This window comes from Podarcis filfolensis, assembly GCF_964270895.1.
Source record: "Podarcis filfolensis genome assembly, chromosome: 7".
Classification (NCBI taxonomy): Eukaryota; Metazoa; Chordata; class Lepidosauria; order Squamata; family Lacertidae; genus Podarcis; species Podarcis filfolensis.
In genome coordinates, this window is record NC_139603.1 from 48,583,684 (window position 1) to 48,607,161 (window position 23,478).

At 41.4% G+C, this 23,478-nt stretch overlaps 1 protein-coding gene across 4 annotated transcripts in view; it reads right to left on the reverse strand.

The window, feature by feature from the left end:
• CDH2 (cadherin 2) overlaps positions 1 to 22,962 on the reverse strand; it is a 127,519-nt gene extending 104,557 nt beyond the window's left edge. Inside the window, exons 1-2 of one of the 4 annotated variants that reach the window (XR_014550262.1) lie at positions 22,120 to 22,939; positions 3,786 to 3,900 (exon numbers count right to left, since the gene is read on the reverse strand). Coding sequence is in view for 2 of the 4 variants with exons in the window: in XM_083622902.1 (XP_083479028.1) it covers positions 3,786 to 3,900; positions 8,629 to 8,745 (232 nt within the window). In the remaining 2 variants the exon portion in view is untranslated. Of the gene's footprint in view, positions 1 to 3,785; positions 3,901 to 8,628; positions 8,761 to 20,297; positions 20,981 to 22,119 lie in introns of those variants that run through there. The other 3 variants (XM_083622903.1, XM_083622904.1, XM_083622902.1) reach the window with 3 other exon arrangements.
• Positions 22,963 to 23,478: the final 516 nt, after the last annotated feature.

Here is a 23,478-nt window from a genome sequence, read left to right on the forward strand (position 1 = left end):
GTAAAAAAAATCTTTAAAAAGCTTCAACCCTCACAGAAAATCCATAACAATTAAAGTGCAGAATTCAGATCTCGAGCTGGTGTAAATCTGGATATACGCCAACAATATCAAGGGAAATACAGGGTTCCGAATCTGGCCCTCAGAGCTTTTCACCCTCAAAAGGGAGCACAACACAAAGCATGCTTAACTTCTATTGTCACATGCATCTAGTTTAATAACCAGAAAATGGGCTTTTGACAACAATAGTACTTCAAAATGACAGTGTAATTAAATTTTAAGTCAAAGCCATCCAATGATGGCCTGTACATTTATGTAAAACCAGCAAATGATATGCTTTCAAGCATGTCGGTACTTTCAAGAGAATTAACCATTAAAATAATTTGACTAAGGAAGTTGTAGTGAACAAAACAAACAAACATGATGCCCCAGGAAGTTTTTTTAAAAACTAATGCACACTGATTCAAATAAAAAAGAAATTAAAAGCTGTCTTGTAATATTCACTTTCTGTAAATTGCAAGTGAATTCCTGTGTTGTCTAGTGGTTGATATATACACAGGGTAGACTTAACTGACTTTAATGTGTCTACTCTGAGTATAACCCAATTAGATAAAATACAGTAAAATGCACCGCTGTAATCCACTAACCCAGGGTGGTCTAATCTCTCAGACCAAGTGAGTCAGAAAAATACTTTGAATTTCTGACAACACCGAAGCACAACAGTTTGTTGCTGCCACTGCTGGTCATTAACCGGGGGGGGGGGCGGGCATAGCAAGGGCCATTTCAAAGGCCTCAAGGGCTGCATGTGACACGTAGGCTATGTGTTGGACCACCCTGAACTCGACAGTTATTTAAGGGCACTTGGCTTTCAGGCCAAATGTTTCCACTGCAAAATAAACTTTTCAGATTTATAGCAAATTAATCCACCAAGCTGTATTGTGACTAGTTTGTAAAGTCCTGTGTTGGGTTATCTGATAATGGAGAGGTTATTGTATATTTGGTGTCTACGTGTTTGGGGCGGGAGGAGACTGAGCCAAACTTTGGTTCGTTGAAAGGTGAGGTTTATGGCTAAATTTCAACACCCCACATTCTCATATAGCTAACTGCTTCCTACCTAAAAATTTATAGCAACCTTCCTTCTGGATGCTGGTACCACAAAACTCAAGAACAACCACCCTGCATTCCACACAATTCATGACCTGGGCTTGTCACATGGACATCACACAATCAGAGTTCTGGAAGAGACCAGCCTCTTGTGGCATTGGATTTGTTAGGGGCATTAGGCGTTGTCTCTGAAGGAAAAAATATAAAACATTCTCTAACTCATAGCTTTTTTACATGCCCCCCCAGCCACTTCTGCTGTTGCCCAGCATAGTTAAGATTAATCCAATTTGTACATGCTAAAATAGGTATGAAAGCTTCCAAACTCCTCATAGCTTCACTGGAGGAAAGAGAAAAGGGTGTGAATCTGAGGCTTCATCTTGCAAATCATGGTTTAGTGTCTTGTGAAACCATGGTTTTGGTTGCTAAGCTAAACACTATCCCTATGGGTGTGTAGAAGAAGACACCAGTGAAGCTTGGAGCAGAAGACCTAGAAAAGTACCCAGCAGAGAACTTTGGAGAGGCAAGGGATCTCAATTAACCAAAGTTTGCTCAGTACAGATGTTAACATTTAGCCATAAGTTATACAAACCATGGTATCCCAGCCCCCTTCAAACTATGGCTTCATATTCTGGGTTGTGGCCAATAGTTACTCAGCCATGGTTATGTATGCAGATATAATGATTAATGTTAAACTTTATGTCTGTATAATAGTAGAATATTAACTATTAGATGAGTAGCATATTGTGATTGTTTTCCCCTCTTTTTTATTTAAATTGGGGTATTTCATTATTTGTCTTTACAATGTTGTTATATATTGAAAGAATTTAACAAACATATTGTGATTGTACTCCCTTGGGATCAGTGTAAATAATCTCAAAGCTCTTCTTGAAACAAAGATTTCACACTTTATCTGCAGTTCCTTTGTTCAGATCCTTCACAAACATTTTTCTCCACAGGGCAAGTAGGAATACCTCTAGAAGACTTGGAAGAGAAACTTTACCAAAGTGACAGCTCTTTTCTTTTAGGTAACAAATTACTAGCAGAAGTGTGTGGTACTTTTTGTGAACTACCATAGTTACTTTTCTGGGCAAATTATCTGCAAGTCTTCTTAAGAGGGAGGATTATTTTATACTTACTCGTATATGAATGTGAACAAAATCATCAGGAAACATTCTTTTGAAAACAGGGAAGAAACTGCTGTTTTGACTATTATGATAGGTGTGAATTGCAGCTAATTGCACTACCAAATTGAACTCTAGAAATTCATAGTTAAAGATAGAAACAGCAACACAATTCCCAATATCAAGAAACTAGTTTTGAAGAATATTCCAAGTTGTCTTATCATTTTTGAAACCTACTGATTAGTGAACCAAATATATGGAATTTATTTCCTTGCTTTAAATGAATCAAGGAAGTACTTTATTAAAGTCAGGATTTAATAATCTAAAACCAATAAATTCCTTTTGCATTTGAGATTCAATTATTGTTATGAAAGCACTAGGAAGGTCTGTAAAAATATAATTATGAGCAGACACTGCTGAATAGAATACGTTAAATACAGAAGAAAGCTTTTGTTTCAAGGATCAGTTTGATTTGTGGCTCCATTTTTTAAAAAAATCTTTTTCATTTATGTTAATGGCTTGATCTATGCAGCAATATTTGTAGAAGAAAGAAACAATGGATAGAATCAAATTAGTTTTTATTTAAGATAGATTTGAAACTCACTGAAACTAATCCTCTTGATCAGCGCCATAATTTCTAAATTAGCTGCAAAGTAATTTCTATGATATTCACAGCTTATAAAACAACAAAATTAATACATTTTTCTTACTCTGAGGCCCTCTACTGACAATTAAAATTCTCTCTCTCTCTCTCTCTCTCTCTCTCTCTCTCTCTCTCTCTCTCTCTCTCTTTGTATAGAGAAATCTGTCTAGCTGTGAAGTATTAGCAATATATTTCACACAATGTATGTTTCTCACAGAACAGAAATAAATAAACAATTTTAATATTTTTGTGTTTCTTGAGATTTCTGCCAGCTTCTATGGCATTGAAGGCTGAAGAAATGGGAACCGCCTATCTTTTTGTTCTCATTCTGGTTATTATGCCATTTGGGGGAAAAGGATAGAGGGAATTTTTAAAAAGTAGGTAGCTTTCACAAATCATATGACAGCTTGGTAAAAGGCTTTTTTCACATGTACAAAAAACACTCAGAATGAGAGAAGTGGGTGAGGGGAGATGAGAACATAGATATTATACTATTTTATCCTTCTATGAACACAACCCCTGGCACATAGCAAGCAAATTTTGGTACAGGGAAGGAACTGATTTGGGGACCATCTTTTTCTGTAATAAAATTTCAGTTCCTATTTAGGATAAGAAAGGTCCTTGTTATAATTTACAAAATTGAGAATGATCTTATGAAGAGGGCTAACAGAAAAGTATTGCAATGAAGCCATCTCACAATGAGTTCTGTGGAAAAGTACTCTGGAAAAGGCATTTCAATGGCAAACCTTTGGTCAATCATTTCTATCTAACTGAATCCCAAAACTACATCTGGTAGTATATATCTGGTATATTACTGAGGTAAAAGAGGGCTCTTGTGTTATTTAAGGAATCCAAACAATATACCTTAGAATTAATGTATGCACAAGAAATAAGAAGCTAAATGTCACATGCAACCGTACCATTTAGAAGAGGCTGTCCTTCATGAACTCCCCTGGATATGACTGCATTGTAAACGTCTTCAGGAAACCCAGTCTTGCATAATGTGCCTTCTTCACAAGTTGCCTTTATAGGTGCCTGAAATGCAAGACAAAATTTATGTAATACTCGCAACCCCATTCAATTGAGAAGCACTGCACTTGGCATAAACCCCGATTTTGCTATCATCTTGTACAAACAACCTCTTTGTTTCTAAATGGCTGCAATTAGAATTCTGGGGGCAAAGGGTTAATCTTTTTGATAACTGGGATGCAAGGAACAAATCCCACTTGTCTAGTAAGATCTAAATAATACACAATCTTGATTCTTTATATAACTGAATGTTTCAGCTTAAACAGCCATTCAGGCTGAAGTAGAATTGTGGCAAAAACAAATTCATTTCTTCAAATAAAAATAAATGTTATGGAAAACTGATTATCAAGTTTGTCAGATATGAATCTGAGGCATTCAAGAGATTTAATGGCCAATTCAAAACATGTTCACTAAACCTGTCAATACATTTCAAGCTCTGCTCAACTCTGAATTTGTCTGATTGGATAAATGCAGTCATATGAAATCTCTATATACATTTGCAAATAAATGTTTTTAATACAATCGTCTTTGCTATAATGTTACTGAAGAATAGTTACTCAGTTCACAAAGAAAGCCTGATTTGTTGTCTTTATGAAACTGTTAACCCTTAATTTAAAATAAAGTGTTTTCATGCAGCATTTTCATTAATGGGAGTAAATAGTAATCTAAGTTAAACAATTAAAAAAAACACACTCCTGTGTCATCTTACAGCACAACTTAAACAATTCCAATCTAAGCAGGCTTCTACAGACAGACATTTAAAATTTAAATAGTCCTTTGAACTATCACTAGTAAGCCATTTACACTGTTTGTAGCTAATACCATCAATTGGAGGCTTTCTTTAATATAGCTGATCTACCTAAATGCCAAGTATGACATTAATAACCATGCTGTCTCCTGCTCTTACCTCATTAAAACATACAACATTGTACAATTTAACAACCCACTTCTGTAGTGAAAGAAGGCCAAATAAAAGATCTACGTGACCAGAGTCAAAAACTATACTAGGTGGTATTGTACATTTCATTACCATAAACATTTTTAATCAGAGGACTTCCACTTCCCAAGTATTTTGGTGTCATATGAACATTAAGCTGCACACAAAATTTGACTGCAATTATCTTAGGCACCTATAGACAAACGACTGTGCTAAACAAAATGCACATTTCTGAATTATAAGAGAATTATTCTGGAAAATGCTAAGTACTGCTTTTAAACAACAACTGTAATAAACCCTGAAAATCAGAGCGGGAGGCAGTTCTTCAGCCCAAGATGCTGTCAGATTCCATAATTTAATAAGCAAACTCAATGTAACTAACAAGGAGAGGGGGGAAAACAGACATCCTAACTACCCTTGAAACAAATAAATCCTGGGTGGGCAGCTGAGGAGATAACAGGATTTTAACAAGCCTGCACTGATGTGCATGGGAATCAGTCGGCCTTTCCAGCACACTATATCTGCTAAAACAACTCTTATAAACTGAAACAATGCCCAATGAAACAAAGACTTGGGGACATGAATAAAGAGGCCTCTTTATGCTTTCATTTGCAACCTCTCAATTTTTCCCAGAGACAAAAGACAGCACTCTGTTCCCAAAAGCAAGTCTATTGTAAAGATTTTGTGGCCATAAACACATGAGAGGAATCAGAGATTCAAACTTTGACAATGCCTTAGCCTCTCGTGTTTTGCATTTGGAATTAAATAAAACTGAATCTCGAATCACCACACAATCTGGGTCGTTTCAAGTTCAGTTGAAGAGTATGAAGCATCACAGCCATTCATTTCTCTTTTACATTTTTATTTCATGACACAGCAAAACAATTTAAAGCCAAACATTGTAATCTTCATAATACTGTAGAAAGGAAGCTGAAGCGTGTAAGACCACCACTCCTTTCTGTCTAGGGCGCAGACTTCTCCCCTGAATGAAGAACGTTGAAATCATAAAAACAATTCCCCTTTCCCCCTTGGGAAAACTATTCATAAAATGTTCTTTCTAGTAAAGATATGTCTGTAGAGATCTGTAAGAATCAAAGTAGCTTTTCATGGGAATTCTGCAGTTTTAAGATATGACCACCATTTTTTAAAAGTCTGTTTATACATGCCTGGCAAAATTATAAAAACAAGAGTAAGGTGTTGTTTTTCAATTACTGAGCCATGGACCATTGCCAAACTAAGAGTGATTCTTCCCGCCAGTCCTCTGCTAGAGATTTGGCTCAGCTGCTGCTGCTGGGTGTGAAATCTCTGTTTTCTTCCTTCTGCAGAAGCAAATCAAACCAAACTTTGCCCTCCTCTCAGCAAGAAGATAAAGGCAACTGCACACCTTACACTTGCTATAGAGAGGCTGTTTTAAATCATTTCACATAACAGATGTCATATTATGATGAAACATTTGTTTATAAAGAAAGGCTTGTGGATCATTCTTTTTGGACAGTTGTAAAAGCATGAATTGCAGGATGTGGGTGATGAACTACGACATAGCAACAGTTCAGCAGTAATAAACCCTGTGAAGCAATTTAAATGGGCTGTACACAGCAACTGTGACTTGCAAAGGGGCCTGAGATTTAAAAGCAGCAAAAACTCACCTCACCAGAGCCTAGAGTTCTCTAATAATCACTAGTGGGAAGCACTGGTATAAGGACCTAGGCAAAAATCCATCATAATTCTGCTCAACGGGCCTGGCTGGTCATATGTTATATTTCCTATAGTCATGGAAATGTCCATGAAAAGAATAAAATACCGCATTTTGTTGTCTATTGGCGGGACTAATGAAATAGCTTAAAGTGAAGCCCACATAAATGTGCTGTGAATGGCCTCTGAAATGCAGATCTGAATACACTCTACAGAGCCCTGCTGAAAGTGGAAGGGCAACATCAGCGCTACTGCACAAGTACTAGACCATGAAAAATACCCTAAATGCCACCTTTATGAGCCACAGAAAATACTGCTAATATCTATTGTCTCTGTTCTTACAAAACTAATTGAAGCAAAAATACTGCTATCAAAAATTGACAGCAATGTAAGAGAATTAAATATACTAGCTTAATGACTGGCATATATCAGGGGTTCTCTCTGAAGGTATGCCAAGGGATTGAGTAGGCTTAGGTTGCTGCAGATCCATGGTCCCTCTGTCTTGACACACCATGTCCATGCCTCCACAGAGCTCTGAGTACATATGGAGAGTAACCCGCAATGGCTAACCTTTCCATAGTTTTACTAGGAAACCTTGCACTGTGGACCTCCCTCTCGAACTGTGGTGAGAGAGATCTGCTGGATGCAGCGGCCCATCATCTGCTGTTCCTGGGACATTTGGGATTGCTCAAGCAGGCATTAGTTCTGGAAAAGTTTAAGCAACTTTAAGCAGGTAACTACTCAAATGCACAGGATAGGCAGGTCTTTTAGTCGGTGAAATACTATTACGGGAAAAGAACTGAAACAAGCTGGCCTACAAACCACCTGCAGGAAATATGTCACTCAATTGGTTTTTACTGAAATCAACAGAAATAAACTCTTAAGTAGATGGTAATTAAATTGCAGCTAGACAAAACATATCACATGTCACTAAAATGCAATTTTGCTTGGCTTAAAAAACATTTCAACTTTCACTCAAAACAATGAGAAAAGCAAAACACATACAGTATTCTGAATCTCTGCTAGATTAGTATCAAGGTTGAAAACCTAACTATAATATTGATTTACAACTGAACTTTTTAAATCATCATTTTTATCAACCTTGTGCCAACAGTCTACTAATTACTTTTTAAATATTAGAAAACTGCTAGCCCATCACTGTAGATCAATCCAACTAGGCAGGGGGCAGAGCGACATTCCAGTTGAGGAAAAAATCTCAGTGGTCACTCAGCTGGATGCAAATAACTGATTCCTCAGTTAAAATACTTATTCTATCTACATTACAGTGTGTTATCTCACTAAAACAGATTGTTTCAAATATGTCAGTGCTTGGCCCAATAGACGAGCTTCCTTAGGCTGAAAATAATCGCATCTAAAGTGACAATATTTTTAAATTTTAAAAAATAATTATTGTTCGCTTGTAATTAGTAACTCATCTGGTTGATTGTGACAGTCATAAGCAGCCACACCACTAAGGCAGAGAGCATAGATACAGATTGGTTTTCATTTTGCTTCTAATTGTATTTCACAGCTTTTAAATTTGTTGACCACTCAGAGAACATGGTTAATTGGGCAATATGTAAATGCTGAAAAATAATAATTAAATGCTATATTATTTCCCTGACTGGGTAAATGGCAAGGCTTAGCCCTCCCCAGCCCTCAAATCTGCAGTCTCCTAGGAAGAATAGTAAGGGGAACAGGACCCCACCCCTAGCAGATCTCCAAGCAACCAGAAATCCTGATGTGCCATCTTCCCTACTCCAAGATCAGAGAACTACACACCAATTGCATAGCTTCCTGGCCTTGGACCCCGTCATCTCCCTAGGAGAGCAAATGGCAAGCCCAGTAGGAGTTTCAGGGCTGTGAGTGAAGCACCCAGCCAGCTTAATGTGAGGTTACTCAGAGAAAGAAGGATGTGTGTATAACCAGCCAACCAGATCAAGGCCTGGTTGAACCAGGAAAGGGAGCCTCCAACTCCCATATAAGCTCTCATTCTGGAATGATTCATTGCCGAAGCAACAGCACCCTTAGAGGTCCAAGCATTCCTGAACAGGTGAAACAGACAATATCATTAAGCAGACAATAACATTAATTATTCTCTTCACCTTCTTGTCTAAAAGAGAGATTCGTATAGGGAAAAGATAGGTCTTGTGGCTGCATTTGTAGCCTTCTGCAAGAGAGAAAGGGAAACAGAGAACATAGACTGGGATAGTCAAGTACATCACTAGCCTTCCAGCTTTAAGGCCAAATGCAAAAAAAGACTCACTCCTTTGGTATCAGGTATTTACAAGTAATAACACTAAGGTGGCATCCACCCCACCCCAATTTAGGACAAAAGATGTGGAAGAGCTGTAACAGCTACACTGCAGGAGAAGATAATGAAGGAGGGGAAAACATAAAACAGAATTGAGGAAGGAGATAGTACCTTTCCCCAATATATTATTTGCAACACTGCTACCTTCAACCTTCTGATCATAATCTGATTGGAAGATAAACAAAACTGTTCCCAGTTCTGCTCTTTCTGTTCAACATTAGAAGCTTCATTTGTCTCTCCAGAGTATGAGACTGTAAAATGAGCAGGAGGTCTTTTTGCTGCAAGTACAGCTAATCTCTTCTCATAAATCATTACATCTTCCAGGGATGTTCAGGGTCATCGGCAAAAAACAAAAACAAAAAAACTAGGATGGGGGGAAATGTTTGAAGGTATAATTTTCAACAGAATTGTACAGCCTCAGTATTACATTAAAAGCCCATTACAACTACCATGCCCCATCACTTGTAATATTGGTGTAAAAATACTATCCAGACCACAGGTAGTCAACCTTTTTATACCTACCGCCCACTAATGCATCTTTCTGGATGGTAAAATTTCCTTACCACCCACCAGTGCTCGATGGAAGGAGGATTTAGCTTGTGTCATAGAACCCCCTACCACCCACCCATAATCCTGAAACACCCACTAGTGGGCGGTAGGGACCAGGCTGACAATCCCTGATCTAGACCTTAAATAGCCTAAATCACTGTTTCACTAGCTTTCACTGAACAGCCCTGATGTGGAGAGCATACTGGCCAATCTGTAATCACATGTTTTTATATGATGTATCAGCAAACAACTAAGCAGAGATGAAAAAAAGAGGGCGTATTGAAACTTAAACTTAAGGCACAGGTGCATGCAAGGTGATCTGCCCCCACTTCTCAGGGCACCCTTGAGCAGGAAGGTCTGAAGGGAGATTCTAACCACAGTCTGCTGAACTTGGTTGTAACCTCTCCACAGAATTGTGTTCAAGACTGAAATGAGGATTCTAACCACATTTGACTGATCACAGTTTAAATCTCTCTGCAGTCCTTTCTGCTCAATGTACGAAGGTTGGGAGAGGAAAAGGCAGGGCCTATATCAATGGGGCAGCGACAGCATGTGCTCACACCCTACTAGGGATGGAAATTCGGTTTTGTTTTTATTTCAACAAAAAAACAAACCCTACTTAATTCACACTTCTCACACCAATATGTGCATTAAAACACAGCTATCCTTCAAAATTCAGTTGTCTGGATTTTGTGATGCAGTTTCCCCCCAAACAACATGTACCAAAATGCATATTTCGGGGAAAACGTGCCTAAAAAGACATACATCTGTTAGTGAAAATTACATACAAAAATGCCTAATATTAGGGAATAGTGTTCCAAAAATGTGTGTATTAATCAAAACTGCATACAAAATTGTTTTTATTAGGAGAAATTTATGCTAAAGTGTTTTTTTAAAATCAAGTTACTGACTGCATAAATGTGGAAAACAAAATGTAAGATTGGAAGGAGAAACTTAAGTGAGCTGAAACAGATATTTTTCCATCTCAAACTCTTGCCATCTTTGAGGCCTCACACATTCTTCTGAACACCTCTATGGGGATAGGAGGGGAAAAATATCACATCTACCCTTAAAGTTTGAATAGGACCGTAACATTTCACAATGCACACAGGGAAATGTGACCTAGAGCCAAAAAGGGTTGTATCCAAGAAAGTTATACAGTGTAGACCCAAATAAGTTAATGGACCCAAATCAGTCATGTCCATTAATTTACATGGGTTTACTCTGAATAGTACCAAAATTGAATAGAACCATAGCTGTCAACTTTTCCCTTTTCTTGCGAGGAATCCTATTCGGAATAAGGGAAAAGTTGACAGCTATGAACAGAACACAACATCACCCTACACATGGAAAACTCACAAGTCAGGGAGGTTTCTAGTTGACCTTCTGATTATCTTTCCACCTGCAAATGTGTGTTTCTCCTCACTTATTTTGAGAAAATGCATACCATAACAACAAACAAAAATAACAAACACACACACACACCAGTTTAAAAGGCCGTAAGTTTGTTTAATTAGCCGAAGAAGAGAAGTGTTTTTGCCTGGTACCTAAAGATGTATAACGAAGACGCCAGACAAACCTCCTTGGGGAGAGCATTTCACAAATTGGAAGCCATCACAAAAAAGGCCCATTCTCATGTAGCTGCACACAAGCATGGGCCTCAGGTGATGATCGCAGGATTTGGGTCAGTTCATCTGGGGAAAGGCGGTCCTTGAAGTATTGCGGTCCTGAGCTGTTTCAGGTTTTCTAGGTCAAAACCAGCACTCTGAACTGGGCCCAGAAACTAGAGTTGGCCCAGGATTGGCATTATATGCTCAAACAGTCTTGCCAAGGCAAGTAACCTGGCTGATGAATTCTGCACCATTATTGAGGAAGGTAACGGTCTAGCACATCCACTGTCACACTGCTGGGTTGCCTACATACACTGTATAAAAGGATGGGAGGTCCTTTCTCTGTACTAAACCTTTTACTTGTCTCATATTTCCCTATGTGATTTTCCCTTCAAGTTGTTTTTTTAGTGATATAAATAGCCTAGCTTGAACAACACTGCGAGTAGTAACCTTTATAATAATAAATGCCAATGGAAGTGTGGGAACTGTCATCTCTCCTAAAATTAAGAAAACTAACCTCTGTTGAGCCACAGGTCTGTATGATGCATTTCCTTAGTGTGCACTGAAACTCTGACCCCAGTTTTGAAGTCCTTGCACACTACAGCAATTTTAAATATTGAGTTCTCTTAACTAAATTAAATGCAGCTCTTGTGTTCCTTAATGCTTCAAAGCTCTTGGAAGTCAGTGGAGGCGCCCATCGGCGCAAATGTGTTGTGGGTAGGGCAGCCAATTTTAAACTGTGAAGTTTGTCAAAACACATCCCTTAGACAAAGAGATGAACTGATTTTACAACGGCAGAAGAGAAACACTTACAGTTAAATTGATTGGTCAGCTTTGCAAGGATGAAGTGGTATGTCTACTCTTTGGTTTATTTCATTTGACAACAGCACTTTCAGAGCCCAGGTTTGCAAAGGCAGTTGTGCATGCTTAAGAGTTATGGTTACAAAAGCCCACTGGAATTAACTGTATCCGTAAGTAGTAATTTCCAAGGCTTAAACCTTGGTATGCTACCAAACAGAATTAGTTTCTTCATCTAAGTTTTAGGGGGGGAAAGGACAAAAACATGCTAATGACAAAACATATTCCTGAAAGGTTACACAGAAAAGGTTAATGTATCCTCATGGGGGAGACTTTTCAAGTCTATTTAAAAAACAAAAACAAAATTCGTTCACAGAATACTTACAAAGTAAAAAACAAAAGGATATTTTAAAAACCATAGTTAACTCACTGCTGTTTCTGTTCCCTAGCAGAACATAAGATATATAGCTGTGTTTCACACTGGGACAGTACAGCAATAATTTGATTCAAACATAAATGATATTGCAAGTTGTATTGTAGCTTAGGCCACAACCCTTTATCTCTAGGTATGCATTAAGGCAAAGTAACAAGATTTCACATGGGCCAAAATTTCATAAAGCATTTTCAGCTACTTTTCTTTTCTTTTCTTTGTTTTAACTATAGCCTGAAAGGCCTAGAAAACCTTTTGTTTCCTATTACATTTTGTTAGGGTATCATTAACACTGAATGACTGAAGCGGGGGGGGGGGGGGGGATAGGCAATGTGCCAAATACAGGACTCAGGAGTAAACGTTTATTGTTTAGCCCCTTGTTTAATTAAATTAATTAATCTAAATTATTTTTAGGCTGCTTTTCTGGGCAAATGTCCCTGTAGCTTACAATACAATCCAGTTCAGTTCAGTGCAATGCAATGGAATTATGAAAATAAAAGTAATGCAAAATTTTGAAATTTTGAACTACAATTCAATACTATACTTTTTTTTTTCCAACAGAGCAAAATGACACCCAACCCTAATTCCACTAGACCATCACACAGCTAATAAGCATCATGCCTAGAAGGCCAAATGAAAAAGACAAGTTTCAGGGCCTTCCAAAAATTCTGCAATGTAAAAATTTGATACCGGTCCAATGGAAGGGAATTCCATAGCCATCAGGCTACCGCAGAGAAGGATTTGTTTCCTTGTGGTCACCCACCATACCAGCTGTGGGGAGAGAAGACACATTAGAAGAGTCTCCAAAGCAGATCAAAGTCAGCAGCAGATTGCATGACGGGGTGGTGGTACTCAACTGTCCATGGTTGGTTGTGCTGCTACTTGTTGCAGAAAACAGAGGGAAAGGGCCCAAGGCAGTTGCGAGGTGCAAATGCACTGACAGGAGCACCTGACTAGCTCCACTGGTGCATTTGCACAGCACCGACCTCACTGATGCCCTGCCCCTCCCGCTCTACCTCCTGGTAAGCAGTAGTAATGTGACCAACCAGAGGTCAGGTGAGCACTGCCATTCCACCACACTGCCTAGTACAGCTTAAAGTGTGGTCAGATAGTATGTCTGCAGGTGCTCAGTAAATAGTTTGGACCCAAACGGTTCCAAGGTGTGTTAGGACATTGTTGGCCTACTGGAAATTCTTTCTTCCTTTCCATTTGTATTAATCATTGTCTAACACTGAGAATGGTTACTACAAATAAAAAGGAAGAAAGGACAAATCTCTCCAAACTGAGTGAATGGGCATTATAATGGCAAATAATTGTTCAGTGCAAGTACACGTAAAGTGAAAGCCAAAAAAATCATAACTTTGAATATATACTAATGGGGCATGAACTGACCAGGAAAGAGAGCTTGGGACCATAGTGAATAGCTTGCTGAAAATGATGACTCTGTGTGCAGAGGTTGTGAAAAAGGCGGAGTCATGTTATAGATCATTAGGAAACTGCTGATATCACAGCACCATTATACAAATCTGTGGTGTAGCCACACTTGGAATATTGTGTACAGTTCTGTTCACCGCACCTCAAAATAATATTGTAGAGCTGAAAAGATGTAGAAAAACACAGCCAAAATGATCAAGGGACAGTAGCAACTCCCCTATAAGGAAGGGTTACAACATTTGGGAACTTTTAGTTTATGAATAAAGGTAAAATATGATAGAAGTATACAGAATTATGGATAATGACCCTTGGGATCCCTTCCAACTCTATAATTCTATGATTCTCTTATTTATTCTCTAAGTTTTAGTCAGCATAGGCCCGCTAAAATTAATGAACATGACTAACTTAGATCCAACATTTTCAGTGGGTCTGCACTTAGTAAAACTTAGCTGAATACAACCCCAGGAATTTCTATCCCACAACCATTGTTAAAGCAGCATAACCATTGTACTGATCTTGCATCCATTTGAGCTTTGCATAGGAATGTTATACTGTACCTCTTGCATTTACTGACCAAATTATAGATATATCCATACGGGCAAAAAGAGATAATGTTCTGTGTACCTGATAAAAGTGGGAACTAGTTCTTGAAATCTTAAAATAAAAATAAGCGTTAGTCTGCAATCCTAGCCCCACGTATCTGGGATTAAGCCCAGCTGAATTTAATAGGATTTACTTCTGAGTATACATGGTTAGAAATGCGTTGTTAAGTCTTTGAAGAGTCACAAGGCTTCTGGGAGACACAGGAAGCTGGTTTTTACCAAGTCAGACTACTGGTCTACCTATCTCAGTACTGTTACATTGACTGGCAGCGGAGAGACTCTCTCCAGGGTTTGAGGTAGGGGTTTTTCACAGCCCTACCTAGAGACACTAGGGATTGAACCAAGGATCTTCTGCATGAAACTCAAGATGTTCTACCTCTGAGCTACAACCCTTCTCCAAACTTCTGGTTGTTTAGATAACCCCTTTTATATTATCAAAAAGGGAAGTTCAGAAATGTTCATCTATTTTAAATTTTAAGGAACTTAAAAGCAGATGCTGCATAAATATGAGCAATTCACTTTCTTAAATAAGGAATTGGAGAGAGAGAGAACACACAAGTCAAGGAAAGAACCAGGCGTGAGTCACTCTGAGTGGTCACCATCACTTAATAAAAATAGCTTTTCTCAATTTTATAGTCTACACAATTGGCGTCTGTAGTAAAAAGAATCTGAATGTTTTTACCCTTTCTATTATTAGATTGTTGGGTGAGTTTGAGCTTCTTTCTCTAGCCATCTTAATCCGCAAGACTTGGCTTCTGCTGAGGTTACTGGGAGTTTCCTATTCTACTCACAGGGTAGCTGAACATGCCCAATATGGGTTCCAACTCACCAGCTGGAAAAAAAAGTTGAGTAGATATTGACTCGTACACTGGAGGGAGATAAAAACTGCAGGCACCAACAGGGGAAAAACTGCTTATACAAACTTGGATAAAAGTATTTGCTCACAGGATGCAATAAGTTCATCTTAGCGGAGAAAAGGAAATCTGTATATTTTATCTTCTACTTCTATACAGTTTTTATACTGCTTTATTGTTTAGTTGTACTTTATTTTTTATTATTTTATTTTCAGCCAGGGTTGGTTTTAACTAAAAACTGTTTCAAGGATGAAGTTCTTTTTAAAAAGTGTGGTAAATATTTCCAAACAAATCGGAGAACAAGATAAATAATCCTCCCAGTTGATGCTTCAGCAAGACATTCTGAAAAACAAACACTGTGGTTGAAATTATCATTCTGCTGCCACCTAAAACTTAATAGGAATTACTGAGTCTTGCATGATAGCGAATCAGAATGTGAAATGGAATGGGGAGAAGACTTTTAAAATAATGTCAATAGATTGAAAATATCTTATTATAAATGTGCCTTAAAGATTTATTTGAAACGCTGATATTTAGTATAATGAAAATGTCTCCTAAAATGTTAATGTATTCAACATTTAAAGGCACATCATCTTGACTTTAAACCAGATAAAACAGGTATGCAATGTGCATTTTGTCAAATAATTGTATTGCTCCCAAAGTCAGTTTCTGTCTTGTTTCAGAAACATATTTGAAATGCATCTGCTAGGTTAATATGTATATAAAACATTTCCTTAAAAAGAATGGCTTCTTCCATCTGTCAAAACAACAGTTCAGTATTTCCCCAGAAAATGATGGTGAGATCATCGATAGAAGAAAAGCTATTTGAAGTTTGAACTGTATTTTATACTGTTTTATTTTGGTTGGTGGCATTGCATGCCTTTTATTATTTTGTATACCGCTTTGAGATTTTTTTAATGTTTAAGCAGTCTAGAAATATTTATAATAATAAAAGAAATATCAATAAAAATTGTACTTTTTGGGTTTCTCACAGATTTGAATGACGTCACTGATATTGATACAAAAGAAACTAGAATTTCAAAATACTGATTATTTTCCAGTAATCAGAAATTAAAATTACTCATAATAAACTTCTGCAATGTTTTGCAAAAATGTGAAACATAACCCTGGGAAAGAAAGCTAAAATATTGACAAATTCTAATTTAATATAAAAAACCCACATTTCAAAAGGAATTCCAGATATCTGGGATATAGCATCATAGTCTAGAAGTTTCCACTGAGAAAACATGATTTGTAGAGGCAAAAGAATCATAAGTAGACTCAAGATTCTTTATATTAACCTACTGAAGTGCTTTGCCACTTATTCTTATTAATTAGGACTAACCTACCTATGTAGTTCCATATCCCAAAAAACATGGGATGGGATGCCATTGCACCATGCACCTCCCCACCCTAACTTCACATCATTGGCTGGCAGAGACAGGAAGATGCACCACATGATAATGCCATGTCACACCATGTTAATATTACATTAAAAGGAAAAAGCTACAGAGTGCTTCTCCATGTCTCTTATAAATGTCTAGTTTGGCCCCTAGACCTCCATAGCCCTATTTAAGAAGCTGGAAAGATAACGAATCTGCACACAACTTCAAAAACTGGGGTAAAGGCAACAAAAATGGTAGTAGCACTCATTAATTAATAATAATTAATAATTAATTAATTAATAATTAATTAATTAATAATAAAGGAGAACCGTGTAAGTTTTGGTGCCAATCACTGGGACCTGAATGTGCATCTGCTTTGCTACTAGTCAGTTTTAACACAACTAAAATCCATTTCCCATAATCAATTTTCAATACTCATATTAACTATTCAGACCAATATCTTAGCCATACTCAGGAACCATACAATGAAAGAAACTAGAATTAATAATTAGGATTGAAAATTTAACTGAAGCTTTTCCTAAGAACTATTGCCTCTGGAGGTCATTCGAAGTCCTTTGTGATGTTTTGCCTCCAGTTTTCCCACACAGACTTCCTCTTTTCCCAATTCAGAAGCACTTATGGTTTCTGATGTTAAAGTATGCGTGTTTGTGTCACACACGCGCGCACACACACACACACACACACCTTTCAAACTTTCCCCTTTTCCTTCAGAGTGCCAAGCTTTTGCATAACAACCACAGATTTTACCTAAAGTAAATCATCAATGAAGTGAGTGTTTAATCATCAGTTACCAGTATGTTCCTAAATGATGCATTATTCCGAACATTGACTGAACCTATACTGAACAAGCTGTTTGCTCTGCTGTGCAAATGATGAGTGATGAATTCATAAAAAAAAAACCTCAAGGAAATATCTGACAAAGGCTGAAAGCAATATAAAACAATTTAAATAAAACCTAGCCATGGTATAGGTCCTGAAACAATATTATTTTCTTATAACTGAAATTCTCTTGCACTAGCAATGTACGCAATGTAAAAGTTTTAAATAATTTCTGACTTGCAAGAGAAAGCAAAAAAAAAGCCAAGCAATAGTTAAAAATCAAAGGCCACTTTCCAGACACAGGTTTAGAAAACTGATTTCATACCTAACTTTCAGTGTTGTTACACCCTGTTAAAAAGAGAGTCCTAACCTGATTTAATGTGTACCCAAACAAGGAGGAAATTGGATTTTCCAACCATGACATGCCACTGGAACTCTCTGATACACAAAAGCAATAAAGACAGTTCCTGTCCATAATTCATAGATCGCTTTAATTTAAAAACAGTACTTATAGGGGGAAAACCACACGGTGAAATAAAGAGTTTAGCAGAGAACTCAAGTTTTAAAGTTTACCAAATAACATCTGGAGATAAAAAAAAATTTGGAGGCATCCTAAAAAGAGAGAATGAGCCTGACAAAGAAATTGTGTCATGGGGGGGGGGGGAGTGGACTCTACCTTAAAAATTTGTAGAAAAGCAACCCAGACTCCGGCTATAAACAGACCCTGAAAACAATAAACCTAGCTAAAAAGTTAAAACAATCCTCCCCAAAAGGGAGGCAGAGTTTGAAGGAAAGACACAGAAGGTGCAACATTGACACTTTCCCATCAGGGCAAACTAACCTCCTATTAAACCAGTGAAAAATCCCCCCAGCTGTTTAGGATCAATGTTTCAGCACCTCGATAGACTATATGGAATTGGCAGAAATGACTGGCAGAATCCGAGACCAGGGAGAAAGTTGGTGGAAGAAGATTGGAAGAAGTTTAAAGACTATTTGCAGAAACATTGTAAAATTAATGAATGCTAAAATGATGTTGGATTGAAATGAAGTGGCTTTAGCAATAAGGTTAAAAAGAATATGTAAAAATGGACTGATAATTAGATGAAAATATAAAGTTATAATATGTTAAGATATAGAATTAAGATAAATACAAAGAGGGAAAGAATTTGCTGAATTAACTATGTGAATTGGAATACAAAAAAGGGAGGTGTGAGGAGGTCAGGAAACAAGTAATTGAAATATAAGATACGAAAAGATTGATTTGTTTTTTAATTGTTTTTTATTTCTTCATGTATTTTGTATTTTTCTTTGCATTTTTGTGTCTTTTTTCTTTTTCTTTTTCTTTTCTTATTCTGTAATTCTCTTTTGTCTGTAAAATTTCAATAAATATTTTTTTTTTTAAAAAAAAACAATGTTTCAGCACCTCAACTGCCTGATGCAGCTATCAGAGCTACAGAAAGAGAGTATTGGCTGCACAGGAGAAAGAAAAAAAGGGGGGAAAAAGCAGTAATTTGAAATAAAGGGCAAGGGAAGGGAGCTTTGCAACATGCCAAGTCTGTGTTTACTACGTTTCAGAAGCAGGGATTCAGTTCACAGCCAGAGAGTAATCTGAGCTCTGCACCATGGACAGTGACTGCTGCTGCAGCTACTGCAGCTGCCTCCCTGTACCCAGATCACTCAACCCCTGCAGGATTTAAACCAGATATCACCCACTGCTGAAAGCCAGTCCACTCACACAGCCCGCTACACAAATACCCCTTTCCCCAGAGTCCCTTGCCCGTTCTCGACGATATGCTCCAGCCACAAATGCCATTAAGAGGCAATGAGCTGCACCATCTGTCCCGGAGATTTACTCCTGCTTGCCCTTTGCACTAGGAAGAAGACAAGTTTTGCTGACCGAAGTGCCAGCATCCATCCTCTGTCTCCTGCCTTATTGGAACTCACTTTAGGAAAATCCCAGGACACCCCTCACCCCCCCCAAAAAAAACCCACTCAACCCTACACAGTTCCATTTCAAATGCACATCAAATACAGTATCAAATACAGTTCATCCATTACTCCAGAGAACCTTTCACAAACTATTTCCAGAGGCATAGCCATGTTAGTCTGTTGCAGCAAAACCAGGGGAGTCCGGTGGCCATGCAAAGAGCACACACCCTATTCCAACAGGATAAGCCCCAAAATGCAGGATAATCACTTAATTGAATTTTCATCAGCATATGTCAAGTGGTATCTGCTTCATGAGAGACAGCCCTAATGCTGGTATCTATCTATACAAGCTGTCCCACATCCCAGATACATTCCTTACACAGTCGATATTCACTGAACAAGCCATGGCAATGCTCCTCTACCTTCAGATGCACAAAAACACCCCAGGAAAATCCAAGTAATTAACCCACCAATTCCTGCCCAGACAAATCAAATCCTTACTCTGGATACCTGGGCCCACCCTAATTTAGCACTTTCGGCATCAATGGACTACTGCCCACTCCTGGTGCAGAATCACAAATTATCAGGCAAGACATCCAGCTTGCTGGTAGAGAATCTGATTTGCATGCAGAAACTCTCAGGTTCAATCCCCAGCAACTTTAGGTAGGGCTAGCAAGGTCCTGTCTGAAACCCTGCAGAGCTGCTGCCAGTCAGTGTGGACAGTATAAGGCAGATTCCTATCTGTCTCCCAACAAAATGGTACACAGCCTAACCCCCATACCCATCCTATGCGTTCCAGGTGACCAGTGTCCACCAAATGCAGAAACACCAGCAATGCTCTCCAGGCAGATCCCTACTTTGCAAAAGTGTAAACAAACCAGTCTTAAGCCTTCGCCAAGGCTTGCAAACCTCTCGCCTCATAAAAGCATACAGCCTTCCCTTGTCCAAGTCAGCTCACTCTTTACTCAGCAAAGGACCAAATCCGATCTCTGAAATATTAATTCCTGACTTGGGTGAAAGGCGACTCACCCCTTGCCAGCAAGCATCACAGTGGCACAGACCCTGTCAACTTTGGGCAGATCTCCAAGGATGGCGGCTCTTTCAATCCCTACAAGTATTGGCCAGAACCTCAGTCTCAACTATTGGGGTGCATGGACATGCCTCCCACTTGCCTTCGCGTGGCCTTCCCGCAGCGCCCCCTGTTGGGCGAGGGAAGTGGCAAAGCTTTATTAAGCAAGGAGAAAGAGTTCGCCTCAATGGAAATTCCCGTTAGCTGTTGCAGCAGGGGTAAAAAAAACACAGCAGGACGCCAGCGGGGGAGGAGGCGAGCGAGGCTGCCGGGCGGAGGCGGAGGCTGATTAAATTCTTCCCGGGAAGGGATTAGGGAGCCGAGCAGAGGGGCGAGGCAGCGGCTCCGCACGCTCCTCTGTACCGGACCCGAGGCCACGGAGGGCGGCGTTCCGGACACGCTTGGCTCCACTAACCCCGGGGTCCCTGACCAGGGTGGCTGCTCAGGTAGCAGCTCTCGCCGGATTCGTTAAACAGGGGCAAAAGCGAAGTGCACACCGTTGCCTTAAGACTCTGTGCCGGTTAATCCGAAATAGCCGACCGGCGCCCTGATTCTGGGGTCACAATTACTACTAAACACAGATTAAAATCCCACGCGATTCACAAACAGGCCCTGCGGTGTGTTACATATGCTCCCTTTAACCTTCCCGATTGCATACAAGGAGGGGGGATGTGTCGTGGTTTTTTTAAAAAAAGTAACTCGTCAATTCAATGAGATCTATGGAGTTTGCACTTCGTGGTTGTGTAACTGCGAGACCCGAGTGGGCTGGCAATCTGGCATCCGGAAGGCAAAGTAGAAAGAGCGCGCGCGGGTTGAAGAGGACGACAGGGAGAGAGGGTGGTCTGGTGGCCCCTGCCATGGGAAATAAATCCCACCCCAGCCTTCGATTTGCGAAGCAGGTGTCTCAACACAGAGACCGGCCCCCACTCTGTTTATCCAGGGTGACTTCCATCCTCGGGGAAGTCTGCTCTTCAAGAAGGAGCGTGCGCATCTCCGCCTTGCCAGCAAGGAGCAAAGAAGCCCTTGCTCCCATCCCAAGGGAAGAGGTGGGTGGCATCCACTCCTTTCCCACGCTCCCTCCCCAAGGAAGAGATGGCGCCAAGTCCCTGCCCCACTTCTGCTCGTCCCCAGGTCGGAGGGATCCCCGCTCCCCACTTCAACTCCCCATCCGCACGCCCCGCGGTGCCTTTATTTACAATCCTCGGTCTCATCCTTCTCGACCCGCAGGCCGACTTTTGTTTGACCCCACCCATCAGATCCAACGCCAGTGCAAGGGGTGGGGGGGTCACTGGGTCCTAACTTTCCGCCATAACGCTTCTGCACCCCGGTCTTTCTTCCCTACGCAGGCAGATGCATCTCTCCACTATTCGTCTTCTTACTAACGCCGAAGCGAGCACCTGCTCCTTTCCGCCGTGGGAAATACGAGTCCCTAACTCGCGTTCCCGAGGAAGCTCCAGCCTCTCTTCTGCAACTCCTCTCCCGTCCCCCTTCGCTACACCCCGTCTTCGTCCCCCAACACCTTCCGGGATCAAGGGGGTCGCTTTCCCCCAAGCCCCCTCCCCGCCCCAGCTTCGCAACCCTGTTCCAAGCAGGCCCAGCTTAGCCTCCGGGGCAGCGCGGGGAGCCCGGGCTGCTTCGCCCGCGGCCCCGGCGGCGGCATCCTCTCGCCAGCCCCGCCACCGCCCTTCGGCGGGAACAAAGAGCCCCCAGCCCCGCTGCTGCGGCTCTCCTCTGTCTGTCTGTCTTCCTTCCTTTCCCTCGCTCCCTCGCTCGGCTCTTTACCTGCTGCAGGGCCGCTAGCACCATCAACAGCAGCGGCGGCAGGATCCGCGGCGGCGCTCCCGCTATCCGGCACATGGAGGCGAAGCGGTGGCGGGGGGAGGCGTGCACGGCGGGGCGAAAAGTCCGCGGATGGGGGCCCGGCGGCGGCGCGGGCCAAGGCGGGAAGGGCGGTAGGGGGCGGCGGAGGATCCGCGGCGCTCGCCTGGGAGGAAGGGGCGACGGAGCTCCCGGTCCGGCTGCCGCGTCCGGGGTGTCGGCGATGGGTGACTCGCACAAAAGGCAGCGGCCGAAGGAGTCTCTTCGTGAGGGGCGCTGCCGAGAGGGGGGGGGCTGGCGGTGTTAGCGGTTCCCGCGGGCTTTCCCCGGGCACATAGCCCGTCTTCTTCGCTCCTGCGGCGGCGGCTGCCTGCTTGTCCTTCTCGCCGGCCGGCTTGAGGCAGCCTCCCTCCCTCCTCCTCCTCCTCCTCAGCGCGTCGCCAAGTGCGCCCTGGCAGCGCCGCTCCGACGCCGGCTCTGCCGCTGCTGCATGCTCGCCGCGAGTCCTTCGCCTCCTTCACTTTCTTGCCTCGCTTCGTCTCCCCGCCGGCCAGCAGCCAGTAGCGGCGGCGGCAGCAGCAACAGCAGCAACAACCCCCTCCGCTTGCACACACGAGGATAACAATACCACAGCAGCCTCTGCCTCGCTCGCGCGGCGTTCCTGTGTGCGCCTGTATGTGTGTGCGCGCGCGCACTCGCGTATGTGTGTGTGTATGTGTATGCCTTCACTTGCGCTTGGCTGCTGCTGCTGCTGCTGCTGCTGGCAGCTTCACCTCCTCCTCCTCCTCCTCCTCTTCTTCCCCCCTCCTCCCCGGCTCTCCCTGCCGGCCGCACGGCCAATGGGAAGCAACCGGCTCCAGCTCAGCTCAGCCCTTTGCCCGGGCCAGGCAACCGCCCACAGCTACCCCGGAGCGAAAGGTTGAGCTGCTGCTGCTGCTTCAGCCAGAGAGAGGTGCGCAGAGGAAGCCGAGGGTTTGTTGTGGGCACTTTACCCCTCAGCCAGGACCACGGGCCGGGCGTGTCTGGTCTGCACACACACAGAATGGGGATTTTAGGCGAGATGATAGGGAGAGAGAAAGAGAGACTTGAGGTAACGTTCCGACACGACCGTGAGAAAGCCTCGCGCTTTTATTATGAGCCGGGTGAGAGGACTCTCCGGCGAACGTGAGAAATGCCTGTGCAAAACAAAAAGCCGAGGCAAGCCAAGGCGGGCGACGCCAGGGAACGCTGCTCTTGCCCCCATTGTCTGGAGGCGTTTTGCGACGAAGCCACCTGCTGGGGAAAGCGGCTTAGCTGAGGAGGCGGCTGCGTCGCCTTTTGTTT